General features: G+C 41.4%; 2 protein-coding genes across 7 annotated transcripts in view; one reads left to right on the forward strand and one right to left on the reverse strand.

The window, feature by feature from the left end:
• Positions 1 to 210: 210 nt before the first annotated feature.
• slitrk5 (SLIT and NTRK like family member 5) lies at positions 211 to 24,442 on the reverse strand. Of its 2 annotated transcripts, none has more exons than XM_086029067.1 (2): positions 24,291 to 24,442; positions 211 to 3,919 (listed from the first exon to the last, which is right to left on the reverse strand). In XM_086029067.1, exon 2 carries the CDS (start codon positions 3,859 to 3,861, stop codon positions 1,234 to 1,236), a length of 2,628 nt encoding a protein of 875 aa, XP_085885193.1. In that variant the 5' UTR covers positions 3,862 to 3,919; positions 24,291 to 24,442; the 3' UTR covers positions 211 to 1,233. The 2 variants fall into 2 exon arrangements, with proteins under 2 accessions (XP_085885193.1, XP_085885184.1); XM_086029058.1 differs by lacking the exon at positions 24,291 to 24,442 and adding an exon at positions 5,133 to 5,971.
• Positions 23,798 to 25,192, forward strand: part of LOC147153387 (uncharacterized) — a 54,227-nt gene continuing 52,832 nt past the window's right edge. For 3 of the 5 annotated variants that reach the window (XR_015086598.1, XR_015086597.1, XM_086029079.1), the window contains exon 1: positions 23,798 to 24,269. Coding sequence is in view for 1 of the 5 variants with exons in the window: in XM_086029097.1 (XP_085885223.1) it covers positions 23,835 to 23,841 (7 nt within the window). In the remaining 4 variants the exon portion in view is untranslated. The remainder of the gene's footprint in view (positions 24,270 to 25,192) is intronic. The other 2 variants (XM_086029088.1, XM_086029097.1) reach the window with 2 other exon arrangements.

Consider the following 25,192-nt stretch of genomic DNA (forward strand, 5'->3'; position numbering starts at 1 on the left):
GGAAATCATTTCCTCAAATTATGTTTTTTTTTTAATAATCTTAGTACTTGTGTTTTCATCTTGAGAACATTTTGGTACCTTTAAATGGTACAAATTGTTACCTTGAAGTCCATGCTTTTATAATACATGTGGCCCTTTTGGCAACCCAATGTGCCCTTGTCCAACCCCCCAGCTCCTCATATTGTCACCAACAGCCTTGCACTACACGTATCATGAGAACCGACATCATGTTTATTTGATGACAACAACATAGTTTGGTCAATATAGTGCAAGAAGTGCAAAGCAATCCAAAACATAGACTCGATAAGGGATAGAGATTCTGCCATTGCTTGTATAAAAATAGGTGTTACATAGATTAAAATAGCAACATTACACAACAAAATCAAAACTTCAAATATCATTTAGGATGTTTTGCTTGGATAAATCTATATATATTAAGAATCAATACCCCAATTGAGTTTCATATAATAATCTTTTATATGAGAGCTTGTGAACTTGCCTTCTAATTCCCAAAAAGTGCTGAACGCATACAAAGATACTTTTTTTTTCTTCTTCCTCAACAATTGGCACAGTCTTTTTTTTTTTTTTTTCATATTAGGGGTGCGCCACTTCCCTCAAAACTAGAAAGCCACTTTACAATGCCAAGCTGCAGGAAGTGAAACTATAAAACAAAAGCCTTTTTTTCTGCCTCCAGAAAATGGTGATGTATGATGACACATGTAATGTTGATGTAGAATCAAAAGTTTGATACTGAAAAGACATGGCAGGTTATATCAATAAATACTTACTTACAGACTACAGCAGGAAATAATCCTACACAGTTTTATCATCTGCTGTACAGTGTTTTTGTTTTTTTGTTTTCTGTTGTTGTTGATGTTTTGTCCAGGGGTGATTGTATTCTTTTTTTTTTTTCCTTTTCTCATTCGGACAATACACCCTATGCACGGTTATATTCCTGAATTTGAAACTGGGCATACTTACTTACATACACTTCAAATTTGTGAACATTGCTATATAAAAATAAAATTTGCATCATTAGTTAGCAATTGCGTTCATCCCCCATTCTTGTCACGTCATGTTGCACAAATAAGAAGAAGATTGTTCGGCACACACCGCAGGACTCATCCACTTTCCTCCTGCTTGTCCTTGTTTGTGTCAAGGCACCCAAGAAACGGAGTTTCCCTAAGGGTTAAAATGGGACAAAATGCTCCATAGCATGAACAACTCTGTGGCTCAGAACTGGCTGAAGGTGGTCTGTTTCTCAAGAACTTCGAGGTAATCAGGCTCAGACTGCAGTTTTGCTTTTAGCTCCAAGTATTCGTTTCTGTTGGGTTCCACATAAACAGTACTGGGTGACGTGCCGTAGAGCACCGTTTCTCTTATCCTGTCCGGGTGCAAGAACTGACGCCTGACATCAAAATTGGGATTATAAGTATATGACACTGGGCCTGTGTACTTGTACTCTAAATTTGCACCCACTGGGAGGGATGGGATGGACTGATGAGGGGACTGCTTATCAGCCTCAAGGATGCCCCTGAAGAAATGGTCTGCATCCTGGACTGGGGAGGGGTTGTCCATTGGTTCAATAGTGCTAACACTGTACGCAGGGCTCCTCATCATGCTGCGATTCCTCTCCTCATCTGGGGTATTTCTGTAAGTCACCTTGAGCTCGTGAAGGTCACGGTAATCCTCCACGGCATTTCCTTCTCTCGATCTGTAAATGGGGTTTTTGCACATGTGGCCCATCGGATGTGGAATGTATTCATAGACGTGACCGGCTGGTGCCTTCACTTTCGTGCCCGAACGGTTGCTGTAGAGGCTGTACTGCAAGTTGAAGGAGCTAACGTCAGAGTTGTTGGTGCTAGTGCGGTCGCTCTGGGATTTTTTGCGCTTCTTCATCACTACAACAAATAGACCGGCGGCCACAAAGACTGACATTATGAAGACAAGCAAGAGGCTCAGGATGAGGACTGATAGGGGGACGGTGCTGCTGGAGGGGTTGAACTTGTGTGGGGTATCCGTGGGGATGATCCGGTCGTCTAACGGCCCCTCGGTAGGAGGGGTCGGTGAGATGTAGGTGTCAGAGTAGTCAGGGCACAGCTGCTCCGATGAAATAGAGCGAAGGTCCATTTTTGCGTGACGTTTGGGTGTTTCGCACATGATCTCGTTGACCACTGTGCCTGCACTGAGCTGCTCAAGCCATATCTTCATACCCACTATGTCACAGGAGCAGTCCCAGGGGTTTTCAAAGAGATCTATCTGCAACAGAAGTTTGATCTGATCCAAAACACCACTCACGGGCAGGTTTTGGAACTGGTTGTTGCGCAGATTAAGTCGTGACAAGGAGAGGCTGGAGAAAACGCCCACAGGTAGTGTTTTCAGGAGGTTATTATTCAGAAACAGAAGCTGGAGATTGGTAAGGTGACGAAATGTGCCCACATCAACCTCCTTGATTTTATTGTACTCTAAATAAAGATATTGCAAGTTCTGCAACCCAAAAAACATTTCCCCCGTGAGCCTGTCCATGAGATTACCATTTAAATACAACCTACGCAGATTTGTTAAATCCCCAAAAGCCTTGTCATGGATCACAGTTATCCTGTTGTTTCCCAGGTGAAGCAAATCCAATCCAATGGCGTCTACAAAATCTGATCTTCGTACCACGGGGATATAATTTCCAGTGAGATACATTTTTTTCGGATTGTATGGCTTGGGTTTTAGGTCAGAGATGCTTTCGATCTTTCTCTCTTGGCAATTTACATTCAATCCAATTTCAGATATCTGCAGGTTGCATGTGCAGGCAGTGGGGCAGTCCAAAGGCACAGGCGATTTGGTCTGAAAAGCAATGATGGGGCCGTAGTTGTAAGGGCTACCACCTGGGAGTCGAGAAGTGGGCTTTAACCGAGTTCGGTTAAATTGTCGCGTGCCCTTGGTAGGTCTGGAGGAGGATCGAAAGACAGCAGATGAGGTGGCCGAGGCTGTGACAGCAGCCGGTGTGGTATGGTAATATCCGTTGGTGCTGCTAGGGGGCGCAGGCCTTACCGAGTCCTCTTGAGGCCTCCTTGGGCATAGTTCCTGCTTGGACACCTCATCCAGGTCCCTCCCGTGCAGCCTGAAGGGTGTCTCACACACTACCTCTCCCACCAGAGCCGTGTAGGCAATACTCTCCAGCCAGGCCTTAAGCGCAATCAGCTCGCATGAGCAGTTCCATGGATTCTCTTCCAGCTGTAATTCCACAACCTTGTCCATGTGCTCTAGGAGGCCAACGTATGGAAACATTTTTAACCGGTTCCCCCGCAGGTCCAAATGCGTAAGGGGGACATTGCGAAAGATGTTGGGGGGAAGGAAAGAGAGCAGGTTGTCATTCAGAATCATCACTGTCAGTTGGTGCAGTTTGCTCAAGGTGTTGGGCTCAATGTTGCTGATGTAATTGTAATCAATTTGTAGATATTCCAAACTCTCCAGTCCTGCAAAAGTGTCATCTCTCAGAATGTCAATTTTGTTGTTATTCAGGTGCAACCGCTTTAATCCTTGGAGTCCGTTGAAGGCACCTGTTTCTATCTCTGAGATGTCATTGTTCCCCAAGTGAAGGATGGTCACTCCAGTGTAATTGATGAAATCATTGAAGGACAGTTTTTTCAGCAGGTTTCCCGTCAGCAGTAGGTGGTATGTGGAGAATTGAACCGGGCTGATCTCCGTCACTCTAATGATTCCACGGTTCTCGCAGCTGACGGTGAGGATGCTTTCCTTCTCCTCACATGTGCACAGGTTACGGCAGATTTCCCCGTAATTGTCATACATCTCACCCAGCCTCAGAGATGACGCAATCACAAGGATTATATTCAAGGCCCAGAAATGCATGTTTCCTGGGAGAAGGAGCCCCAGCTCACTCAAGTGTGGTGTCAGTATGAGGTGTCATCTAGGGAAGGAAAGAGAAAGGATGGGTGCTGTTTTACACATGTACAACTGTCATGGAAAAAAGCACAAATTGCCCAAAATAAATATCGATGACCAGTGTTTGAACAAGCAAATTTACGCAGGCCTACTAACAGCAGCTAATTATGCAGACAAGGCATGTCATTTTATTTTAAGGGTACCATAAAAAACAACAAAGCACATATGCACAATTTCAATACACGGAACGATGGCCTGGCAACTAGCTCAGGGTGTACCCCACCTGCTAGGCGGTTCGTAAAATGGATGGATGGAACATATTAAATAAGAGTAAAAAACTTGTTACATCGTGCATTTATTGATAAACTCTAGCGGATAGGAGGGCACAATAACACGTCAGCTAAAATGCCAGGTTATATGAGGACTGCTTGTCTGAGCATCTATCCGTCCATACATAGATATGTTTGATTATATGCATATCATATATTTATTTGAGTTTTCAAACAAACACCGCAATCCACCCATCTCATCACCATAGGATTTATCAGTCATCCCACATACCAGACGTCAATTGGGGGGGTCCAACATAAAATAATTTGTGCACCAATGAACAAATCGGCTGAGATGACTATCTTAAAAAAAACCCCATCAGAGATGGAAACGTCACCAGCCGCTTGGTATTAAAACAAAAGTCAATCAAAAGGCAAATCATTGATCCCACTGCATTTTATTAAGGGGGTACATTTTCCAATCATGTTATCTATCTGGCATTTGCTTTCGAAGCCTAGATAGTTTCCTTCTCCTTTGCGCCTTCTCTCTCGTTCACACACGCGCAATTATACACGCACAGTCACACACACAAACACGCGCATACACCACCTTCCCCTCCTTAAAAGACCACAAAAGCTTACACACCGGCGCAGAAAACATCCCCAAATCTGCCCCGCCGTCTAACACATCAGCAACATGCACTTGCCATTTATGGGCTACCCGTCGATGAGGATTTTAAATCCAGTAAATCTTGCCGTCCTTGTGCATTGTGTGCGTGTATGCGCGTACGAATTTGCAATGCGTAAAACTGCCGTGGGCATAACACAGAGACGAATTTTTCTATGGCACACACCTATATTAACAGAAAAAACATCAACTTCGGTGACGTCAAAAACATTTCAGAACCATGGATAGCTCAGGCTTATTTTAAAGCGCATGTCTCGTTGGGTTAATAATGATCCGCTTACCGTGCAGATGCCTGTAAACGCCAACGCATCCCGCAACAACAACAAAAATTAAAATGAAAAACACATCACGCCCATAGCCCTTCTTTTGGGCTCCGGTCTTGGTGCAAACATGGATTTTGGTACACCCCCGGTGTCGGCTGCAGGAGAATCCTCAAGATTCAAGTCTGCTCTGCGTTTAGCTCCATAACACAGTCTCATTGACGAGTCAGCTGGCGCGCCGATATTGGCTCCAGTCTTCTTCCAGCAAATGAATTTAGCAGTGTCATTTTAAAGAAAGCCGCAGCCAAAGTTGTGAGGGGGAAAAAAACAAAACAAACGAAAAACAAACAAACAAACAAACAAATAAAAAAGGAGGTCGTATGAAGGGGGGTCTGGGGGCGTAGGAAAAAGGATCAATAATCCCACATTAGATGAGACTTTCATCCGCCGTGACTTTCATTCATGTGCACGGAGGGAGAAGCACGAATCGCCCCCTCCCTCCTCCCTTCCTCCGCGTTCGCTGCCACTGGTGCTGCGGCGTGCACCAGCCCGTGTCTTGGTGTGCACTTTCCCCCCCTCACGCCAAGCATAAGGCGTCTAATTCAGTGCATGCGTCCGTGTAAGAATGAGCAAATCCTCTTCCTCCAGCGGCGGCAACACAAAAGCTTTCCGCTCCTCGGCAACGTTGCAACTAGTGGAACTTGATTTTGGTTGATTGGTTGGTCGTTTCAAACTGGTGGTGCTCATCAACATCTAAAGCGCCAAACGCTTCATGGAACAATTACCGTCGTGTGGCTGCACCAAAATACATAAATCCTCCAATTCGCACGGCTGCCATTGCAAGGGAATGAAAAGCGATTTAATGCAATAGTCTATAAGGGGGCACGTTGAAGGAGGAGGCGAGATACTGGGGAAGGGAGGGAGAAAGAAAAGGAGGGGGCCTCTCAAAGACGACCCATAGGGGGCGATACAGTTATGAAGTAAAAGAAATTCCCCGTTCCTTTTGGTGTTAAAATTAGCTTGCTTTAATGCAGTGTTTGCTTCTTAATTTTAAGCCTCATCCCCAGCTTGTAGAGGCCAAGGACGCTCTTCATTTCACAGGCCGTAATTCTGTGAATTATTTTCTTCAAGAAAAAGAGGACAGCACAGAGGCAGTTCACAGCAAGGAGGTTGCAGGTGTGAAACTCACCTAAAGTGTTTTCTGAAAGCACAGTAAGTGGGTATGTTCTCCATTTTCTGCCTTCATCCATACTTTCAGGTTCATTGAAGTATTGATTTATTATTATAAGTATCATTATTATTATTATTATTATTATTATTATTATTATTATTATTATTATTATATTCTTATTTAGATGTATCATGATTCTCATAGCAGCCATGACTGTTTTGGTTAAATTTCAGAATTGGTAAACCACCAGACAGAATATTAAAGATATACTAGCACAGTGCAATTTGTAGATTGAAAAATCAATATTAATGTTGGGAAATATTTCAAATGAGCTAGAAAGCATTAAATGGTTGTTGGATAGTGGAATTCGTTGCATGCATGCAAACATATTCAACTTTTTTCACCTCTCGAAACATCAATTCAATTATATACACACATTACACTATTAATTTAAAATAAGCATAATTATATGTGTCTATTGTTAAAATAAGCATAATAAAATGTGTTTATTGTGTCCTTTAAAACCAATAAGAATACATTATTACATAATTTATTACTCTAGAACAGTTGTCACAAATTCACATTGTTATTCAACTTTTATTTCGCTTTTCCATGTTGGTGTGACAGCTAAAATTCCAATTTTATTATTGATAACTCGATAAGGCTGGATTTACACTAGACAGTTCAAGAGACACAATTACAATGTTCTGCTCTCAAGTGGCATATATTTGAATTATTCATTCATTATTGTTTAACTCTAGAATGCCCAGAAGGCGGTCATTTGACTATTTCTGCTTTACATTTGACTAAGTGTCCCCGCCATACCACCTGCTATTTTGGCAGGGAATGGCCAATTTACAAATCAAAGTCATCTACTTGAGTCATTTATCACCCAGATTTGTTACATATATTTCCACCTTGTTGATGATTGTCTAGTCTTTTACGTGCAATTTTGCATGCAGCATATTGCCACTTATATTGCTGATTTTGCATGCAGCATATTGCCACTTTTATTGCTTGGATGTGCAACAATCTGCATACTTTCTTACAACGTCTTTTGTTCACATGAGTGTATTTAATTTATTTTCCAACCCTCTGCATAGCTAAGCTCATAATGCGACATGAGCTACATGAATTTTGACGAGTCAATAGAACGGTGGTGTCCTATACTTTCAGCCACCCCTGGGCTCCACCCACCCACCACCATCCTCATCTGCTGGGAGCTCAGTATGCTAACCGCTAGGCTAAAAGCCTAAAAATTGCCGCGTTAGTGAGGTTCACCAACATACTCGCACAGCAGTCTCTATCCACCGTTACACTAACATCCGATTAGACATCAAAGGTGTGATCCGACTTTGGTCAAGAAAATAACCATTTATGTACCTCTTCTCTTGACAAGGATGTTAGCAAATGCACGGATTAATCTTATATTATCACACACTTACAAGAGATATGCTTTGAAAGAAACACATTTTCTGAAGGATTATGCTTAATCCACTTTTGCATCAAATACTCAGTCGCAACGCTGAGAAGCACGACCAAAGTGCAGCTTATTTGTCCCATGGTGAAAATGTTACCCTGTTACCCCTTTTGGTGCAGAACAAGAAATGTTTAAGTACTTAACAAGAACCGTAGAGGAAAATCAAATTAAAGCAAGCATATTTTGGCCTACCCTGTCCAAGAGATTTCCCACTTAGTTGGTATTGTGTGGAAATAAATAAACTCTTCCGGCCTTTTTTTAGCATATATGTAGAATGGCAATAATCGGATGTGGCATACTGTTCATGCCACCCCTCAAAATTTAGCCATGTAGATGTGTGGGCTTATATTAAAGTCTTAGGCACTGTAATCGTATTAAGAGTGGACTATCCCATGGAAATGGGCAGGCCCGAATCCGAGTAATTCTGTCTGGGATACCACAACAAAGAACTTGCAGGGTTCTTGCCCCAGTATCAAGCAGCACACAAGCACACTGTATGTGTGTGTGTGTGTTAAAAGACTTGCAGCAGCATGACTTAATAAAAGCTAATAGGTTCAGGCAAACTCTAACACTATTATCATAAATCAACTTCATAAAGCATCCTATGATAATTAGGTCTGGGGTTAAGTCATTAATGCAAATGAAGGTTCACGCTAAATTTAACAAAATTATTGTATGCATGAACTCCACTTTCTGTTTTATTTTTGCAAATGCTTTGGAACTGTAATTATTTATTTAGTTTGTCTGGAAAAGATGGAAAGTACTTGCATAATGGAAAAACACTGTGTCTAAATCACAGTCATTTCTTCAAATATTTTGATATGCTAATGAGTTCCAAAGGAATAAGTAAATAGTCTGCCCATGAGATTGATTTGACACTGCTATTGATTATGTATGGAACCCATTACAAAGTGATGAATATGGGTAATATCCAGTGGTGGGCACATCGGTAAATTTCTCCGGTCCATCTTTCACCAGTGGCCAGCAAGCCAGTCTGTCATAATCAGTCCGTCATTGTTTCAGGCCAGCCAAGTCCGTCAATCGTCAGTCCGTCACTCCATCATCGTTATTTTAACTGCACTTCCGTCACCGCTATATGTTAGGACAGTCAGTATAACACTGTGTACAAGAGTAACTAACAACACGCAATTGTATTTATTTAGGAACAGTTTGGACCACTTTACACACACACACACACACACACACAAATCCAAATTCTTATACTATTCCTGCTTTGCCTCCCCAAGCTGCCCCTTCTAGGATGGGTATCCCAACATGTTCCCCTTGAGGAACACCAGCTTCTGGAAGTTGGCGCTGGCCAAAGATCGTCTTTGCTTTCGGGTAAGTGATGGTTCGGGTAACAGCCAAAATTCGCTCTTGTCTGAGCTTATTCCGTCAATGTTTCAAAGTTTCTGTCAGTTATCAGTCCGCCAGTGAAACGGGAGTCCATCAGTGATGGACTGACAGACTTTCTGTCGTTACTTGAGGACTGCCCACCACTGGCGAAGTCACAGGTCACATATTTTGTCATTCAGAATCAAAATTTTAATACATTACAGGAATTTTGTTTTTGTTATAACAATTACTAATTAACAATAATAACGACAACAACGATAATAAAAAATAGTAATCATTATTATTATAAGTGCTCTTTTGTAGTGTGCATGTGTAGTTGATCAAAACGAAAACTTTAAAGTTTTGAATTAACCAGGAAATGCGAGTGGTTAGCTGTGTTTTCCAGGTTCACGGTCAACTGTGGGTACATAGACAGCGGCGGATTTATTTGTACAGTGAGTACATACACACAGAAGAATGGCAAGAGGGTAAAAGTGATTGGAAGTGTCCTTCACAGTTATTTATTCATGAGTTAAGTTGATTACATTTTAAATTATTATCAGTGTTTATATAAATGACTGTAGTTTAAATACATTGTAAATCTTGGGTAAAAGATGTTTTTTGACGTGCTCGGTAGTGTCGTTTTGCTCTAGGCGTGCTCTCTCTCTCTCTCTCTCTCTCTCTCTCTCTCTCTCTGTGTTAGTTGCAGCCCAGCTGGAGTGGGGGGCGTTCCCTTCAGCTGCGCACCTGTGGCGTATCATAATCTGCTAGGTTTAAAAGGACACTGTTCACCACCGCATCTTGTCGGATTAGTGACCTTGCTGGCTTCACAGCCCAAGCTCTGTTTTCTAGACGTCACGTTCTCGTATCTTGTTCTCGATTTTTCCGGTAAGGTTTTGTGATATAAAGTTTTTGTTCCTCGTCACTTTGACTGAGCGCTTTGTGTTTTGTGTTATTGCAGTTTTTTGCAATCTCATTTTGTTTTTCGGTTGTCAATATTTCCTTGCCTTTTGCGAGCGTTTTGTGTTCCCTATTTGATGTTCCCTGTCCTTGTTTTCGGCAGCGTCCTTTGTTCATACTTTGTCTGTCATTTTGGGATTTTGTAATTAAAGATTTTTCTGTTCGACGCTTTTGTCTCATTCTGCATTTTTGGGATCCACATTTTTTCCTGGTCGCTTTTGTCAGACTTGACAGATAGTACCGACCCAAATAGCTCCATAACCAAAAAAATACCGTCTTCTGTACCCATCCCTAATCTGGGTTGAGAATCTTAAATTCAGGAGGAGCAAGCAGCGTGGTTTTTGTTCTGGCCTTGGAACAGTGGACTAGCTCTATACCCTCTGCAAGGTCCTGGAGAGTGCATAGGAGTTCATCCAGCAAGTCTACATGTGCTTTGTCTACATAGAGAAGACATTTATGTCCGTCAGCGAGCCCCGTGGAGAGTGTTCCAAGACCTCCAAATACGGCCAGGTTGATCTTTGTACAACCGGTGTCCGAGTTAGTCCACATTGCCGCCAGAATGTCGGAATCGATTCCTGTGATGGTTAGAGTCCACCAAAGCTGTGCTTTGTCACCGATTCTGTTCATAGCTTTATGGACAGATATGCTAGGCGCAGCTGAGGCATTGAAATGGTCTGCTCCGTTGCCCGCAGTATTGCATTTTGCTTTATCCAGGTGATGCAGATGAAAGCTCTCAATTTAATGGTCGACCTACTCGCCCAATATCACCTATTGTTACAAGCTATCAGGCCAAACTGAATTTCCTACACCGGGGATCCAGGCTCTCCCTTAGAGAGGGGAAAAAACTTTATTATCCAGCAAAGGCTAAGAGTAGAGTTTCCACTTCTCAGCCTCAACAGTAGTCAGATGAGGATACTCATGGATGCCTCCTTGTTGAGTTGTTCTGGGTTGGCGTGTTTGGAGGGCGGGGCCAACAGGTCGAGAATCGGCCTGGAGGGGCACCCAGAGCCCCCTCCACACTCACTCATCAACATAAATGTAATTAGGTGCACGTGTCGCCGATCAATAATACATTATTGTGCATGTTGAAAGCTATCCTACAAGGATAGAGTGGCCACATACTTAGAGAAAGGTCCGTCCCCACCCAGTGCCCCTCGCCACCCGTCGACAAATAAAATATTCGGGGGCATTAAAACCGGTAGCCCACACCGAGCATCAACTCTGCTTCACACGGCCCTGGTTCTGGGCATAACCTACGGGGAGGAGGCCTCGGGGAAGACCCATGGCACAACGGAGACCGTATGTCTCTCAGCTGGCCTCTCTAATTATCTATGTTTTGATTTGAATGTTTTAAAGCACTTTGAGTTGCATTTTTATGTATGAAGGTTGATTGGACACTCTGAATTGCCCCTAGGTGTTACTGTGGGTGTGAATGTTTATCTATTTGTGCCCTGCGATTGGCTGGCAACCAATTCAGGGTGTCCCCTGCCAACTGCCCAAACACAGCTGGGATAGGCTCCAGCACACCCGTGACGGCGGACTGGTTAATGGATGGATGGATGGATGGATGGATAGGGCGAGAGGCAGTGTAAACCCTGGACTGGTTACCAGTCAATTGCAGGGCATATACAAACAACAACTATTCACACTAATATTCAAACACATACACCATTTAAGTCCTCAATGATCCTGCCATGTTGTGTCTTGAATGTGGGAGGAGTATCCAGCAAAAACTCACACCAGCACGGCAAGAACATGCAAACTCCATCCAGGCGGCCTTGAGTCGAGATCCTATTTTCATCCTCAGGTTTAACCAGAATTTTCAAAACACAAGACATCAACACATTTGGGCATCAGGGTTGAATGTTCCAATTCCTACATATTTGTCAGAATGTTCTAATTTTTCAGCACATGGGATGTAAAAGATGGGCTGCCGATTTGCATGGGCGGTCGCTACACAGAATGTAATGAATCCAATTCAAAATTTGATAATATTCATTTGCATTCAAACTACTGTATACTGAAAGATTGAATGCTCTGTGGGACAAGCATTGTATTGTATACAATGATCTAAAAAGGTACCATTTGGCCATCTGGCATGGTGAGCCATTTCTGCCAGACTCCAGCAGGTCTACACTCAACCTAGGAGGTTGGAATGCATTCAAATGAATATGGAAATAGAAAGCACTGACAGTGTGACAGCATAATGTCAACAAGATATGGTGACAAATTGGAAACACTTGTATCAAGCAAAAATTACTCTACATAAACAATGAATGGGCCAAGAATGCATGAAAGCTAATGAGACAAGTGAGGATGGATGGGAGGGGAAAGTGGAAATGGTCTGTTGTGCCACACTGGTGTCACTCCAGTAATCATGCTAGAAATTGGTTTAGCCCTTGCTCTGCACATTTTCGCACACATGCACATTAGCTGTATTTCATTCTGACAGCTGTTTAGCATGTACAAATAAATATTAACTCTAATAATGTGTGATGTTCACAGAATGCCTGAGTGTCTGCTAGTAAATATCTGCTCATTGTCTCCCTATGAATGTGGTTTGCTTCGATGAAAAGAAACAGAGCGGCATTCACATTGTGACTGACAACAAGGGAAACAAGTGAAAAACAAAAAGCTACAGAAATCAGTGTGGCATGAGTATCTCACAACATGAGAGTTGGATATTTGCCAACAATAAAGCTAAAAAATGCTGCAAAGCCGCACCGTTATGTAAGCAGCACCCACTCTATTTTTAGAATATTTGGGAAAAAAATTAAATAAGGTGACCTTTTATACAAGCCGCACCTATTTATGTTGAAAACTTTTATATTTACTGCATTTACAGAATGATTATGAACTGTAAATGTACATGTATGTACCTGAGCAGATTCTTTCCTAACAGTGCCTTTTAACACTGCAGCAACGTTGCTGATTAAAACAGAAGAGAACCAAGAGAAAATAAGCAGTACTCTTAATTTCACTGCCGACTGCCGCTGCAGTTTGTCAGTTAATGTCCACCGGACTCCACCATCTATTGTTCTACTACATTCTACATGTGCACCTGTCTTGTTTTATGTTTGTTTTTATTAAAGTCAGCCAATCTAACACACGACGTGCTAAATCAACAATAGCATTTCACATCGAAACAACAGAAGAGACGTAACATCAGTCAATCGCATTCATGTGCACTTCACGGACCTCTAGGAAAACATAGAATCAAAGCATTACAGCACCTAATGCTAGTCTATGGTGCCCCCGCCTGTTGAACTCCTCCACCTGCAGTTACATACAGTTAATGGGAAATGTATTGTATTGAATTGTACTGTCATTCCGGTTGGAGCGCCCCGAGCGGTGGAGGAAAAATTCACCGAATGGCTGCACCAGACTATAAGCCGCATGGCTCAAAATCTAGGAAAAAAGGTGCGGCTTATAGTCTGGAAAATACGGTATATATATAAAAAAATATACCGAACCAAAGTTTCCAAAAAAACGAACCGAAATGTGATTTAGCGTACCGTTACACCCCTAATATATATATATATATATAACGGTACGCTAAATCACATTTCTGTTCAGTTCGGTTTTTTGGAAACTTTGGTTCGGTATATTTTCGGTGCAAAAAAAACAGATTTTTTTCTTTAAATATGTTTTTTTTAAAAGATGACAAGTAAATGGTACATTTTTTTAGAAAAAATAAGTAATAGCAAACCATTCGGGTGATATTTTAAGAAATTACACCAGAATAAAAAATACACTAACAATAAAGGTCTCTTGATTTTGTAAATTATTAAGACAATAAAATCTTTAATCACTCAGCAGCAATAGCCTATGACACACCTAAGTATTCAAGTTAAACACAAGTTGTCATAACAGTACATGTATACACTTTTTGTGATGAAAAAAAATACATACAATAACAGTTACAACTATTGCTAACTATATTAAGACTCTTTTTATAATGAAAAAATACAGTAACTTTAAAAAGTTTTTATGAAATTGTGTACACTTTTTAGGCATTGAAATCTTTGAATTTTCAACAGCATATTTTAACGAATTGGGTTATCTGTGTTGTGGTTAGATTTGTGTCTTGCTGAGTTGTGATCTTTCCGAGGTTCATGAATGCACCGTATGGCAAGCGGTGGGGCAGCGGAGAAAGAAGAGCGCGAGCAGTTGTACTTGGATTAGTAAAAACGTGATTATTAAACTACGTCTGACGGCGTGTGCCTGCCTGATAAATCTCGCTGTTTAAATGTAACGTTTTTGCTCCCTTGTCTAAGAAACATTCACAGTCGGATGATGCCGTGCATGATTGACATGCTTGCAGTATCTGCAACAGAGCCGCCAATCTCATGTAGCAATGTCGGCACACAACTTTGGAACTCCTCCACGTACCTTTCCCCATCGGCGATTTTAACAGGATAGCTAGAATGTTCCCAAACAGGAGACCGCAGTGTACGTGGGGACCTTCAAGCTCTTTTCTGGCTCTCTGTTTCGTGCCACCACTCTCGTTTCCCGCATGCAACAGTCAGCGTCCGTGCGTAAGGTCGCGCTAGTGGACCTAACCGAACGCAAGTGGACCGAACCGAACATGCCATACCGAAATGTATTAATATACCAGAGTGTACCTTAACACCCCTAATATATATATATATATAGATCGTTAAGCGGTTCAACGTGTTGTTTACTTTTTTCAGTGTATGGGCGTATGAAAACAACATTAACACCATTGAAGGCATAATTTAATCATCTTTTTAACCAAATTATAACATACCATTGACATGAAACTAATTTCTACCCTTTTCATTTACCCTTGCTGACGTTGAAGTTTTCCCCTTAGCCCTACTGGTAGCTAATCTCACGTGACCAAGCTCCCTTTGAAATGGGAATCAGCCCGTGTGACGACATCACCGGCGTGTGTAAGTGCCTCGCAACCCCCAACTTCATGGTTGGCTTCATCTTGGGTGAGTAGCCTGAAGAGTTGTCAGCAAAGCGTGCTAACTTATTTTTAATGTACCCGTAGCTAACGTCTACAGTTGTTGGAAGAAAATAACAGACACTAATAGCCAGCCAGCCATACAGTTTTACAGAAAATCGGAGCTTCCAGTATTTCTTCAACATCTTGAAACTCAGGTACAAAATACCAAATATCTTTTTAGTGTTTTAATCTTTTTTCTGTTTTTAATTTCTCATGATAGCCAAAGCCAAATATATTTAATGTATCAGATCGCTGGTAATGTTTCGAACTACATATCGTATCAGCAAGAGACCAGAAATGCACAACCGTAAAATATAGTATAGCAATATCCTTTTTTTATCCTGCCCCAATTTGACCTTGATACTAACCCATGCGCACTTTTCAGCACATTACTAGTCAAAAATTCTGCTGTCCAAGCAAGAGTTCAATGAATTAGGAATTTTGAATGTAGATTGTGGCAAATGTCCATCCATCCATCTTATCCATCCATTAAATGATACCCCTGGTCAAGACTTCAATTAACTGAGCATGCATGATTTTGTTGCGTGGGAATGAAGCAGAGTACCCGTAGAAAATCCATGTGAAAGCATAGGGAGACATTCAAACTCAACACGGAAATGTCCACACCAAGATTTGTACTCTTGGCTGTGAAACAGATGTGGCCACCACACTGCCATGGCAAAGTCACATCAGTGAGTCTTTTCTCTCCATCAAAAATAATGTGATATTTTACAATACATTCCCATTATTCAGCTTCTGTTTCAGTGACTTGATTGTCGCTGATGCCTGCAAATACATCAATCACATCTCCGGTTGCTGCAGAGTTTCGCAACTGGTCCAGACGTGCACAGAGTGAACGTGCTGTCTCCCAGACAGCGAATGATTGATGGCGGAAGAAGGGCGACAGGCCCTTCACTTTTGTTTTCCCGATGGCTCTGCTCGTGTGTTAAACGTTGATTCGGGGAAACGCAAACTTAACCGGGGAGCTTCGATGAAACAAGCTGCTGATAATGCGACAAGTGTATCTTGGTCGTATCGGGGAGTGGATAGGATTGACTTATGGAGCTCTCCCCGCACGGAAGAACAAAAGCGACCAACCATGGCCAAGTCAAGTGCACTCATTTACACTGCAGTTGCTGATGTTGAAGGCTCTTAAGGTTAGTAGTGCAGAAAGAAATTTAACTCACCCATCTATCAATATTTCTCTCTGCCAAGCATTAGCTGAGTAAATGAAAGCTGGGCTTTTAGGGCTATTTTCTCATTACCTGAAAGATGATCATTATAAAAGGACGCCCTGGATAATTGCATATAGAGTAGCTGTGTTCAATATGAATAACTGCGTGAGTGCACATTATCCTTAAGGTTCAACAAAGGGGAGGAAGTGGAAAGACAGTCTGGGTTGGATGCACTCTGGGCAACCTGAGTCACCTCATCAGCACAGAGTCTCTCAATCCATTCACAAAGTGCAACGGTCCACTTCTGGTTCATGTGCACTTGTCTGAAAAGCGTCCACTAAATCCAAACCGAGCGCCACCAGCTGCCTTTTCATGGAACCCCTCCGGGGCAAAAACAACAACAGGTTGGATGTGAGTTTGCGAGGTGGATCTATGCAAACTGACAGGCTGTTTTCTCCAAAATATGCAGCAGCTGCCATGCACAATCCCCTGCATATCAAGATGCCTAAACATGCATAGAAGTGTCCTTAAATACTCACGTTTCCTGTTAATTCCAACAACTGCATGTACTTTTTGTTAAGGCTCATTACTTAGATTGCACTGTCTTCCATTTGCAAATTAAAGAATCACCGGATTTTAATCTTTGCGCGAACAAGCAAGGAGAAGAGGGGGCGAGGCTTGCCAAGCCAATTAGGCAGGCAATAATGGATTTGCAAGCCACTGGAGGAACCATTTGCCCTCTATTTAAACAGTCAAGATAATTAAAGAATATTCAAAAAATAGAAATGGGAGCGTGTACAAATCAATCCAGTTAGTGGCTCTCTTTGATATTTCAGACTCAATCTTAAATCAGACAGAGACGTCTTTTTTTCTGAGAATGTGTCAGCACCCTTGCGGCTTTAAACATTTTTATCAAAGCTGAACACCAGCGACTGCTCAAAGACGACGACATGCGCAATTAAACATTTTCCACGATTAACCAATACAAACAAAAGGAAAGATTGTTTTGTACACAATAAGTACTGGTAATAGTAACTAACCTGATAAAACTTCAGCGATGCATTTATGATGTAGCGTTTGTCCAATTTGACACAGTTGGTGTGTGTTTTCCATTTTCTTTTCTTCCTTTCATTTTCAGTGCATCAATTGTGTGGGAAAACCTCATAAGGGCTGAAAAGATTGGGAAGCAGCCGGCCAGTGGTTGACTGTCTGGGCACTGGATCATTCAGAGGATTTGGATGCAGTGGGATGGGCCCAAAGGGCTGCTGGCTGAAAACGTCCCCATGAGGTCCACTGACAGAGCAACTTGCTCTATGCACACTTTGAGCTTGTATGTGGATGAATGTGTGTGCACCAATGTGGCTAATTTTACCAACTCCATTGGACTCTCAGATTATCAGGGTCTAAACAAACTGCAGGATTAACCAAGAAAAAAAAACATATTCATTACATGATCTAAGAATTAGTCAGCATTTGGAACTTTTTTTTTCAAAGGTACTTATTTATGCACATTTTAATTTTGATTCATATAGAAACTAGCATATCTTGACATGACTTTTGACTCAAATGTCAACTTTGCAGGGATTGAACTCCTTCTTTAATGTTAAAGCATGTGAATTAGAGCCTGATTGAGCGCTACAGTGCCCATTTAACCTAATTAGTATAACAAGTGTGGTGCAAGTTCATGCTGAAAATCTGCCAAAATGAACAAAATAGATGTATAAGCGACTCAAAAATAAAATAAAAGAATACCTGAATCATAAACAAAGATGTAACACTATTTGATTGGTAATTTCTGTCATATCTGTGTAATATGGAACAGACACATAATCAGAAAACCCTCTTATAAATATGGGGCATGTAGACTGTCCCCATCATTACATTTTTAATCGGAAAATTCAGTTTCATTCATTTAGACAGTTTAACGGTAAAATGGAACTTTCCACTCCAGTCTACATTTCCATACTTCCTAGAGTAGCTTATTCTTTGATGAATATTAATTATAGAACACCGATAGTCAACTGGGGACTGCGTCATCTTGGACACACTACAAAGTATGCCTCCTCTCCAGACACCAGTGACAGGGCACAATCGGACAACAGCAGCTGTTTGTTCTGGACAGCAAGTGAACGTCTGGGCTGTCTGTGTTTCACGAGCTGGTTCGAATTTTCTTGCACAAAATGCTTGTTGAAATAAAGCGACATCAGTAACCTCTGTACTGCTGCATGGTGGTGTTTGAAGTCGGCTAATTGAATTTTGGTGTTTTTCCTGCTTTCCCTCCAGAGCTTTCCTCCCATCTTGTGTTTTGTTTTATGTAAGAGCAAGCACCCATCATACTTGTATTCTGAATGGTAACTCAACACGTATGTGTTGAACCATCACAATCCACTACCACTATTAAAAAAAAATAAATGTGTCAAAGCATGAGCCAAGTGATTCTTATCAGACATTTGGGTACAAGGTGAAATGGAACACATTCATTGTTACCGTTTACCAGACATGACAAACCACATATTTTACAGATATGGTAGGCAACCTCTATCCATGCAACACCTTGACCTGTATGTCCTAGCATCTGCTTTTAACCTCACCGGCAAGCAGACATTGTTATCCACCTGTAATCGATCCATTGTATTACAAGTATTACAAAACACAAATTGCCCTTTGACACTTTTAAATGAATTCACGCAGAATAAATACAAATGTTGTTGCCTGATTTGGAAACTAGTTGTCTCTATCACTGCCTAGCCTTCTCACTGGAAATAAAACGGGGTTAAAGAGAGAGTTAAGAGATGGCAAGAGAAGGCCTCCCAGAGGTAATTACATATTGATCCACGTCACAGAAGATCTAAAGTGTGACACCACGTTTAGTTTTATCTTTGAACGGAACGTGTCAATGTGTTCCTGACTTCTCTTCCATTAAATTCAACTGCGGCCAAATGATATTTGGCTAATTACATTTTCATGGAGCTGTCCCTCTTTGCTTGTCTCCCACTCCGGTCTCACTTGTTATGGACTTTACTTAATAATTAAATGATGGAGGGTCTTTCAGCTCTACTGTTGTCAAAATCCTTTCATTCCTTCTCTGACTTTTTAAATTAGTCAGCCTCCTTAATTTCTATCTAGCGCTAGTCGCTCTCTTCCTGCCTTTTATACTACAGGCGTCGTCTGACCAATGATCCAGAACAGCCTTCAATGTGACCAAAACCTCAGTGCTGATAAATTAAGCGTGTTCCTTTTGCATTTGCCTGGCAGAAGATTCAAAGGCAGTAAGCATATTCGGAAAATCAATGAGAAATCGTTGCACTATACTTTGCTTTTACCATTACTTAATGTGAGGGAGGCAGTGACATTTCAGGGACGCTACCATTTAAGTCAAAAAGCTCTTAAAAAGGCCCTGAATAGTGGAAGAAAAAAACAATAAAGCTGTCAAGCTCTTGAAGCGAATAGTTGCTGACAGTATTCATGGTCATATCACTCAAACAAGGACCAGCCAAATTCATGTTATTTTTTCAATTCATATTTTTTCTTATTCAGAGTCCTTCCAACCGATTCAACGCCGGTTGACTTAGTAATTTCAATTGTGCGTTTTATCCTGGATATTTTCTTTTCTTCAAAACTCCCCAGGCTTTGTTTCTGAATCATAGGCTGCATCACAAAGCCATGGGTGTCTGGTAAACCATTTGTCTACAGTGTTATAAAATCCAGCGCCAATGGGAGTTTGAGTGGGTGAGGCCAGCACTATTAAATCTTTCGGATTTCATCAAACAGTGACCTCGACTCTGATACATGCCATGTCTCAATTAATCTGTGGGTGTGCCTCTCCACAAAAACACACCTACATTTTCCCAATTTTCTGCTAGTCGTACCGCCCTGTGTAGTTTTTAAGATTGTTTTTACGTTATGTGGAGATGGTGTGGAGGTGAATAAGGCTCCACTTGCATCTATTCTGGCACCGGAATGTTGTGTGCATTCCTTCTTAAGATCTGGGTAGCCAAGTGTCTCTTAATTTTGTTGGTGACTGAGACTAGCAGCAAAGAGTAAAATACAAATAAAGAGACTGAAATCTACATTATATAAAATAAATTCCAGAGAATGTAATTATGCTACATCTTACTATCCAAAGGTCTATATTTACACTTTATCATCGATGCTCTATTTTGTATTTAAAATGGTTTAATTTCAAATTTTGTAGTCCTTTTTTTTTTAAATAACCATCAGGAATAGTGAAAATGCACTGATTACATTGGCCACACGCAAGAAATCTTTTATTTTCCCCTAATAACATCACAGGACGCATAGACACAGGAAGAAAAAAACATGCAGGAAAAAAGAATACTCTGACAAGCACTTAAAAGAACAAAGTTAGCTAGGGTCCCAAGGTGTGCTCGTTTTGGGTGGAAGTTAGGGCCAGGGGGGTTTCCTTGGCCACTGGGAACATAATGTAAATTTAGCATAAACTGTAAGGTTAAAATGAAAAAAAGAAGTCAAAGTGCAAAATACTACAAGTTTTTAATGAAAAACTATGTAATAATGTGGCAAAGTCTGTTAAAGCTGAGTCCTGAGATGAAGAGACCGAAAAAAAAAAATGTTGCTCAGATGAGAGTTGCTAATCCCTGGAAAAGGTCAATTTGCAATTAATGTTTTCGCAGTTTTTTTTAAAAATGAAAATACAAAGGATAAATGAGATAAAGCATCACCTCAGTAAACAGTAATTTAATCAACAATAATTCTAGCTAATGAATACAATAATCATTTTTGATTGATTGATTCTCAATGAAGAAAAGGTCCAACAGCTGCCTCAACTTACTTCATCATAACACCTGTCAGAGTACAAATGTATACTTAGATCCCCTCTTGCTCTTTTCTGACATGAACAACCTTACAGTCACATTGTAATCACTGCATTTTTTTTTTTAATATAAACGCAATTTCAACTTGGCCTGAATCAAGGATCTTGCAGAGCTACTTTATGCATGTGAGAAAAGCAATTCGATAGAGAAGAGAGAGAGAGAGAGAGAGAGAGAGAGAGAGAGAGAGAGAGAGAGAGAGAGAGAGAGAGAGAGACCCTCTCTTGCCATAATTTCTTCCTTTGAGGACAATAATGACATCTCTGAAGTTGAAATGACATCTTTATCAAAGAAGGCAATTTGCACCACTTTTGGAGCTTCTTAAGACATGAAAAAAACCTGCAGCGATGAAGAGGAGAAGCAGCACAAGGGTGTCAAAAACATTGTATTCACTTGTTAAGCACACTCCAAAATGATACACCTTCAGGCGAGTACAAGAGGATGAACATATTTAAAGGCTGTGCTACTTTAACCCAGACAGTGGCTCATGATTGCAAGACGCTGAGCATGAAGAGCCCTTTAATCAACTCCGCAAAGACACCAAATGCAGAAAAAGGAGATAGCCTTCTTGGACCCATCGTTGGTAGGGCAATAACAGAACAAGAACAAAACATTATAAATCAGCATTATAGCAGCTTCGCAAGACGCAGACGACATTTAACTATTGTGGTAGTGTGCAGTTACTGTTGATTGGGTTGTGTATTTTTGGAACTGATTACATTTCAGGCAATTTAATCTGGCAAGCATATGTGAGCTACATGGGCAGACCATGTCTTTGTATTCACAGAGATGGGCACTTTACCCTTTTTTGCCGGTCCCTTCTCCGTCCGCAACCTAGATACTCTTCCATCCTCGTCCATCCATCCTTGTTCATAAAAATAATCGTCCTCCGACCCCATTCGTACTCAACCTTTTAAAACACTTCAGTCCGTGGTAGGATGCCTCGACGGGTACGAAGGAGGACATTGGAGCCCGTCAGTGGAGGTCATGAGAATATTATATAGATTGCCTTGTAATTAAATACTGTTGCGTTTTATTGCCAAATGTTTCCATCACCATACTGCCCCTGGGACGGAATGCCTATCCCCGAGTCATTCTTGTCCAAACAAGATGAAATATGTAGGAATATTTGCATGGTTAACACTGCACCATTTAAAGATATAAGATATTCCCAATGAGGGAATGCCCTTTCTGTCACCTCACACGTGCACTGTATATTCTCAGAACCGGTGCAGGAGTCCGTCTGCCGCATGAGGATAAATGAAAGTGAAGAAATGATGGCAAGCAATGGGCAGAAGACATGCTAATCCTAAAACAATTCTGCGATGCAACATATTGTCAAGACTCCCGGTTAATTATGCCCACAGTGAAACACTGATTCACTTTAAATCCCCCAGCACTAGCTGACCAGCAAGTAAAAGATATTAGTCGGCAAGTCTCTGCATACAGCCCAAATCTGTCAAGAAAGATTTTAGAAGGCCCTCTTTGTGTTTTGCTTGTCTTTCTCTCCTAAACAGCCATTGTCTTTGGGGGGCTCAAAAATAAGAAATCCCTTTATGCACATATAATTAATCACTCTGGGAGACCGTGTGTGTAATTATTCAGGTTACCAGAGACATCCACAAACCCCTTCACTCGACATCCAAGTGAGGCTTTTAGGCAATATGTAACAAGGGCCTCTGCTGTGGCTCAAATTATTCTGCTGCATCTTTTCGCTGTACAAACTACTAAGTTAAGGAAAAGATAGAAGAGTGAGGCTGGTAATGGTCTGACACAGACGGTAAGAAATTAGCAGTTATCTTATCAGCATGACAAAAAAAAAACAGACACATATTCCACTGCTCTACTAACATGAGCAATACAGTGAAAGACTCTTGTCTCTGTGTTCTTCCCCAGCCGTTCTCACAGCAAATCATGCCTGTCCCCCTTGCTGATAAAAGAGTTCAGCATCAGTTCACCAAAAGATTACAATGGCACCAAGAACACACCCCTTGGATTGGTTTTAGGCATTCTGGATTAGCATCTAAATTCTAAAGAGTTGCCACAGCTGAACTCCCATTAGTGTATGACAAAAAAAGTTGGTAATTGTGCAGCATCAGCAGGTATTCTTCATGAAGTTAGTAGAGAGAAAGGGAGCAACAGAGAGAGAGAGAGAGAGAGAGAGAGAGAGAGAGAGAGAGAGAGAGAGAGAGAGAGAGAAAGAGAGATAGAGAGAGAGAGAGAGAAAGTAAGCAAGACAACTGCCTTAAGAAATGTAACAATAAAATCACTGTTTCATATAATGTTAATGATATTTATCTAGACTGAGACCCTGAACAGGATAAGCAGTAGAACATGCATATATTGATGCAATTGGAGTACATTAAGTGATTAGCACAATTTGATATATATGATCTATCTAGTTTGATACATGTGTGAACAGAAAAAAAATCCATGGAATCGCAAATCCTCAGATCTGAATCAAAGCCTTAAAGCCTAGATACACCAATCCGACATCGGAGGTCGTGAAGCGTCGTGACGTCTGATTGCGCCGTATGGTTGTTGTAGTGAGCACCGTCGTAACTAGTCAGGAAGAATCTGTGGGCTTTTGAGCATGTTGAATCGGCGTCGTGAGTCGTGTCATTTGCTGACTCTGATTGGCTGTTTGCTAGCAAATCAGGGCTCGGAGCACGAATGGGAAGTGACGATTCGATTTACGACAAATTCCCCCGCCCCCAAAATGGGCGCGGTTTATGTTATGTTTTCGGGCTCAGCGGTGTACGTCACGCGAGGAAGGCATGCGTGGTAATATTGCTCGCTTTTTTCTTGTCCAATTGCCATTATTACTGGCAAAATGCAAAGCTGGGCATTTTACTAAAAATTCAAGGTCCGTTTATCTGCCATTTTGCCCGGCTGGACCAAATAGTAATCAACCCCACGGCACCCCCCCCCACGCCCCCACCCCCCGTAGCCCGTCACGAGATTGACAAATGAGAGCATGGGTGGATTGATCATTATCGCAGCCTCACCCGGCATTTCCGTTGTTGTATCTCGCCAGTCTCTTCCACACTAATAAATGAATGGCATTTTTGAACAATGTTCTGTTCGGAAACGTATAAAGTTATTCAATATGCCGTTCAGTTAGTCAGAATCGATCCTTGTGAGCGAAGCGCGCTCAGGCACCCAAGCACGACGCATTCAGCACAAGGACGACGAAACAAGTGTTTGTTAAGGTTTGTCTAAAAATAGCTTACCTTTACTAGGATCCTGTGTTGCATTTTATCCAAAGGTCCTTGTTGATGTCAAAATCGAAATTTAACTTGCCATGATTACTTCCGGTGACAAAGTTTCTTCTTCTTTGTCGTCTTATAAAAACAAAGAGAAGAACAAGATGACAATGAAGAAGAAAAAAATATATTTTTTAAATAGTTGCGAGAATGGTCAGAGAACTCGACAATATATTTAAGTTGGCAACACCGGAAACCAAGTCGCCAATTTTGTTTGCTTGCACTGCTGACACACATGCACATTAAAATAAAAGCAGCGCATCCTTGCCGTTTTAGTTTGACTCCCTAAAGGATGCAGAGACTGCGGACACTACATATGTGGTCCGCGTGCCCTACTTTGCTCTGATGAGCTGTAAATCTTTACGTTCATCCATGTTTCGGGGAAAAAAATGAGCACCAAACAACAATCTCTGGTGCTCATTTGAGAAGCACACCAACATTTTTATGTGCGCCCCTGGTTATAACCTTTAATCACAAACTTATTGTTAAGTGGTGCGATAATTTGTATACATTGGGGCCTTTCGGTGTTAAGTGTGGGGTTCCTGGCTGGCACGTTCTCATCTCATGTGTCTCATTAATGCTTACATGATGTGGTAATATGCCAGCCGGGTTTTGCATGCAGGATGCTGCAATAAATGATGTAAGGTGATGTAGCTGTTCCTGAAGGTAATTAACGTCATTGGATAACAGTTGGGATGAATTGGTTAAAGGAAATTGTTAGGATTTATGGTAATTGTTGGATAAGCCATGACAAATTACAAACTTGGGGGACTGTAGTCATAAATACACACACACACACACACGCACCCCCCCCCCCCACACACACATGACTTTAGTGCACATAGTTTCATAACAGTCAGCTCACTAGC

The sequence above is a fragment of the Filicampus tigris genome, chromosome 1 (assembly GCF_054856515.1).
Source record: "Filicampus tigris isolate MCC_2025a chromosome 1, RoL_Ftig_1.0, whole genome shotgun sequence".
Classification (NCBI taxonomy): domain Eukaryota; kingdom Metazoa; phylum Chordata; class Actinopteri; order Syngnathiformes; family Syngnathidae; genus Filicampus; species Filicampus tigris.

Coding starts and splice junctions, on each gene's coding strand:
- slitrk5 (XM_086029067.1), bottom strand. CDS start 3,861: ATGCATTTCTGGGCCTTGAATATAATCCTTGTGATTGCGTCATCTCTG.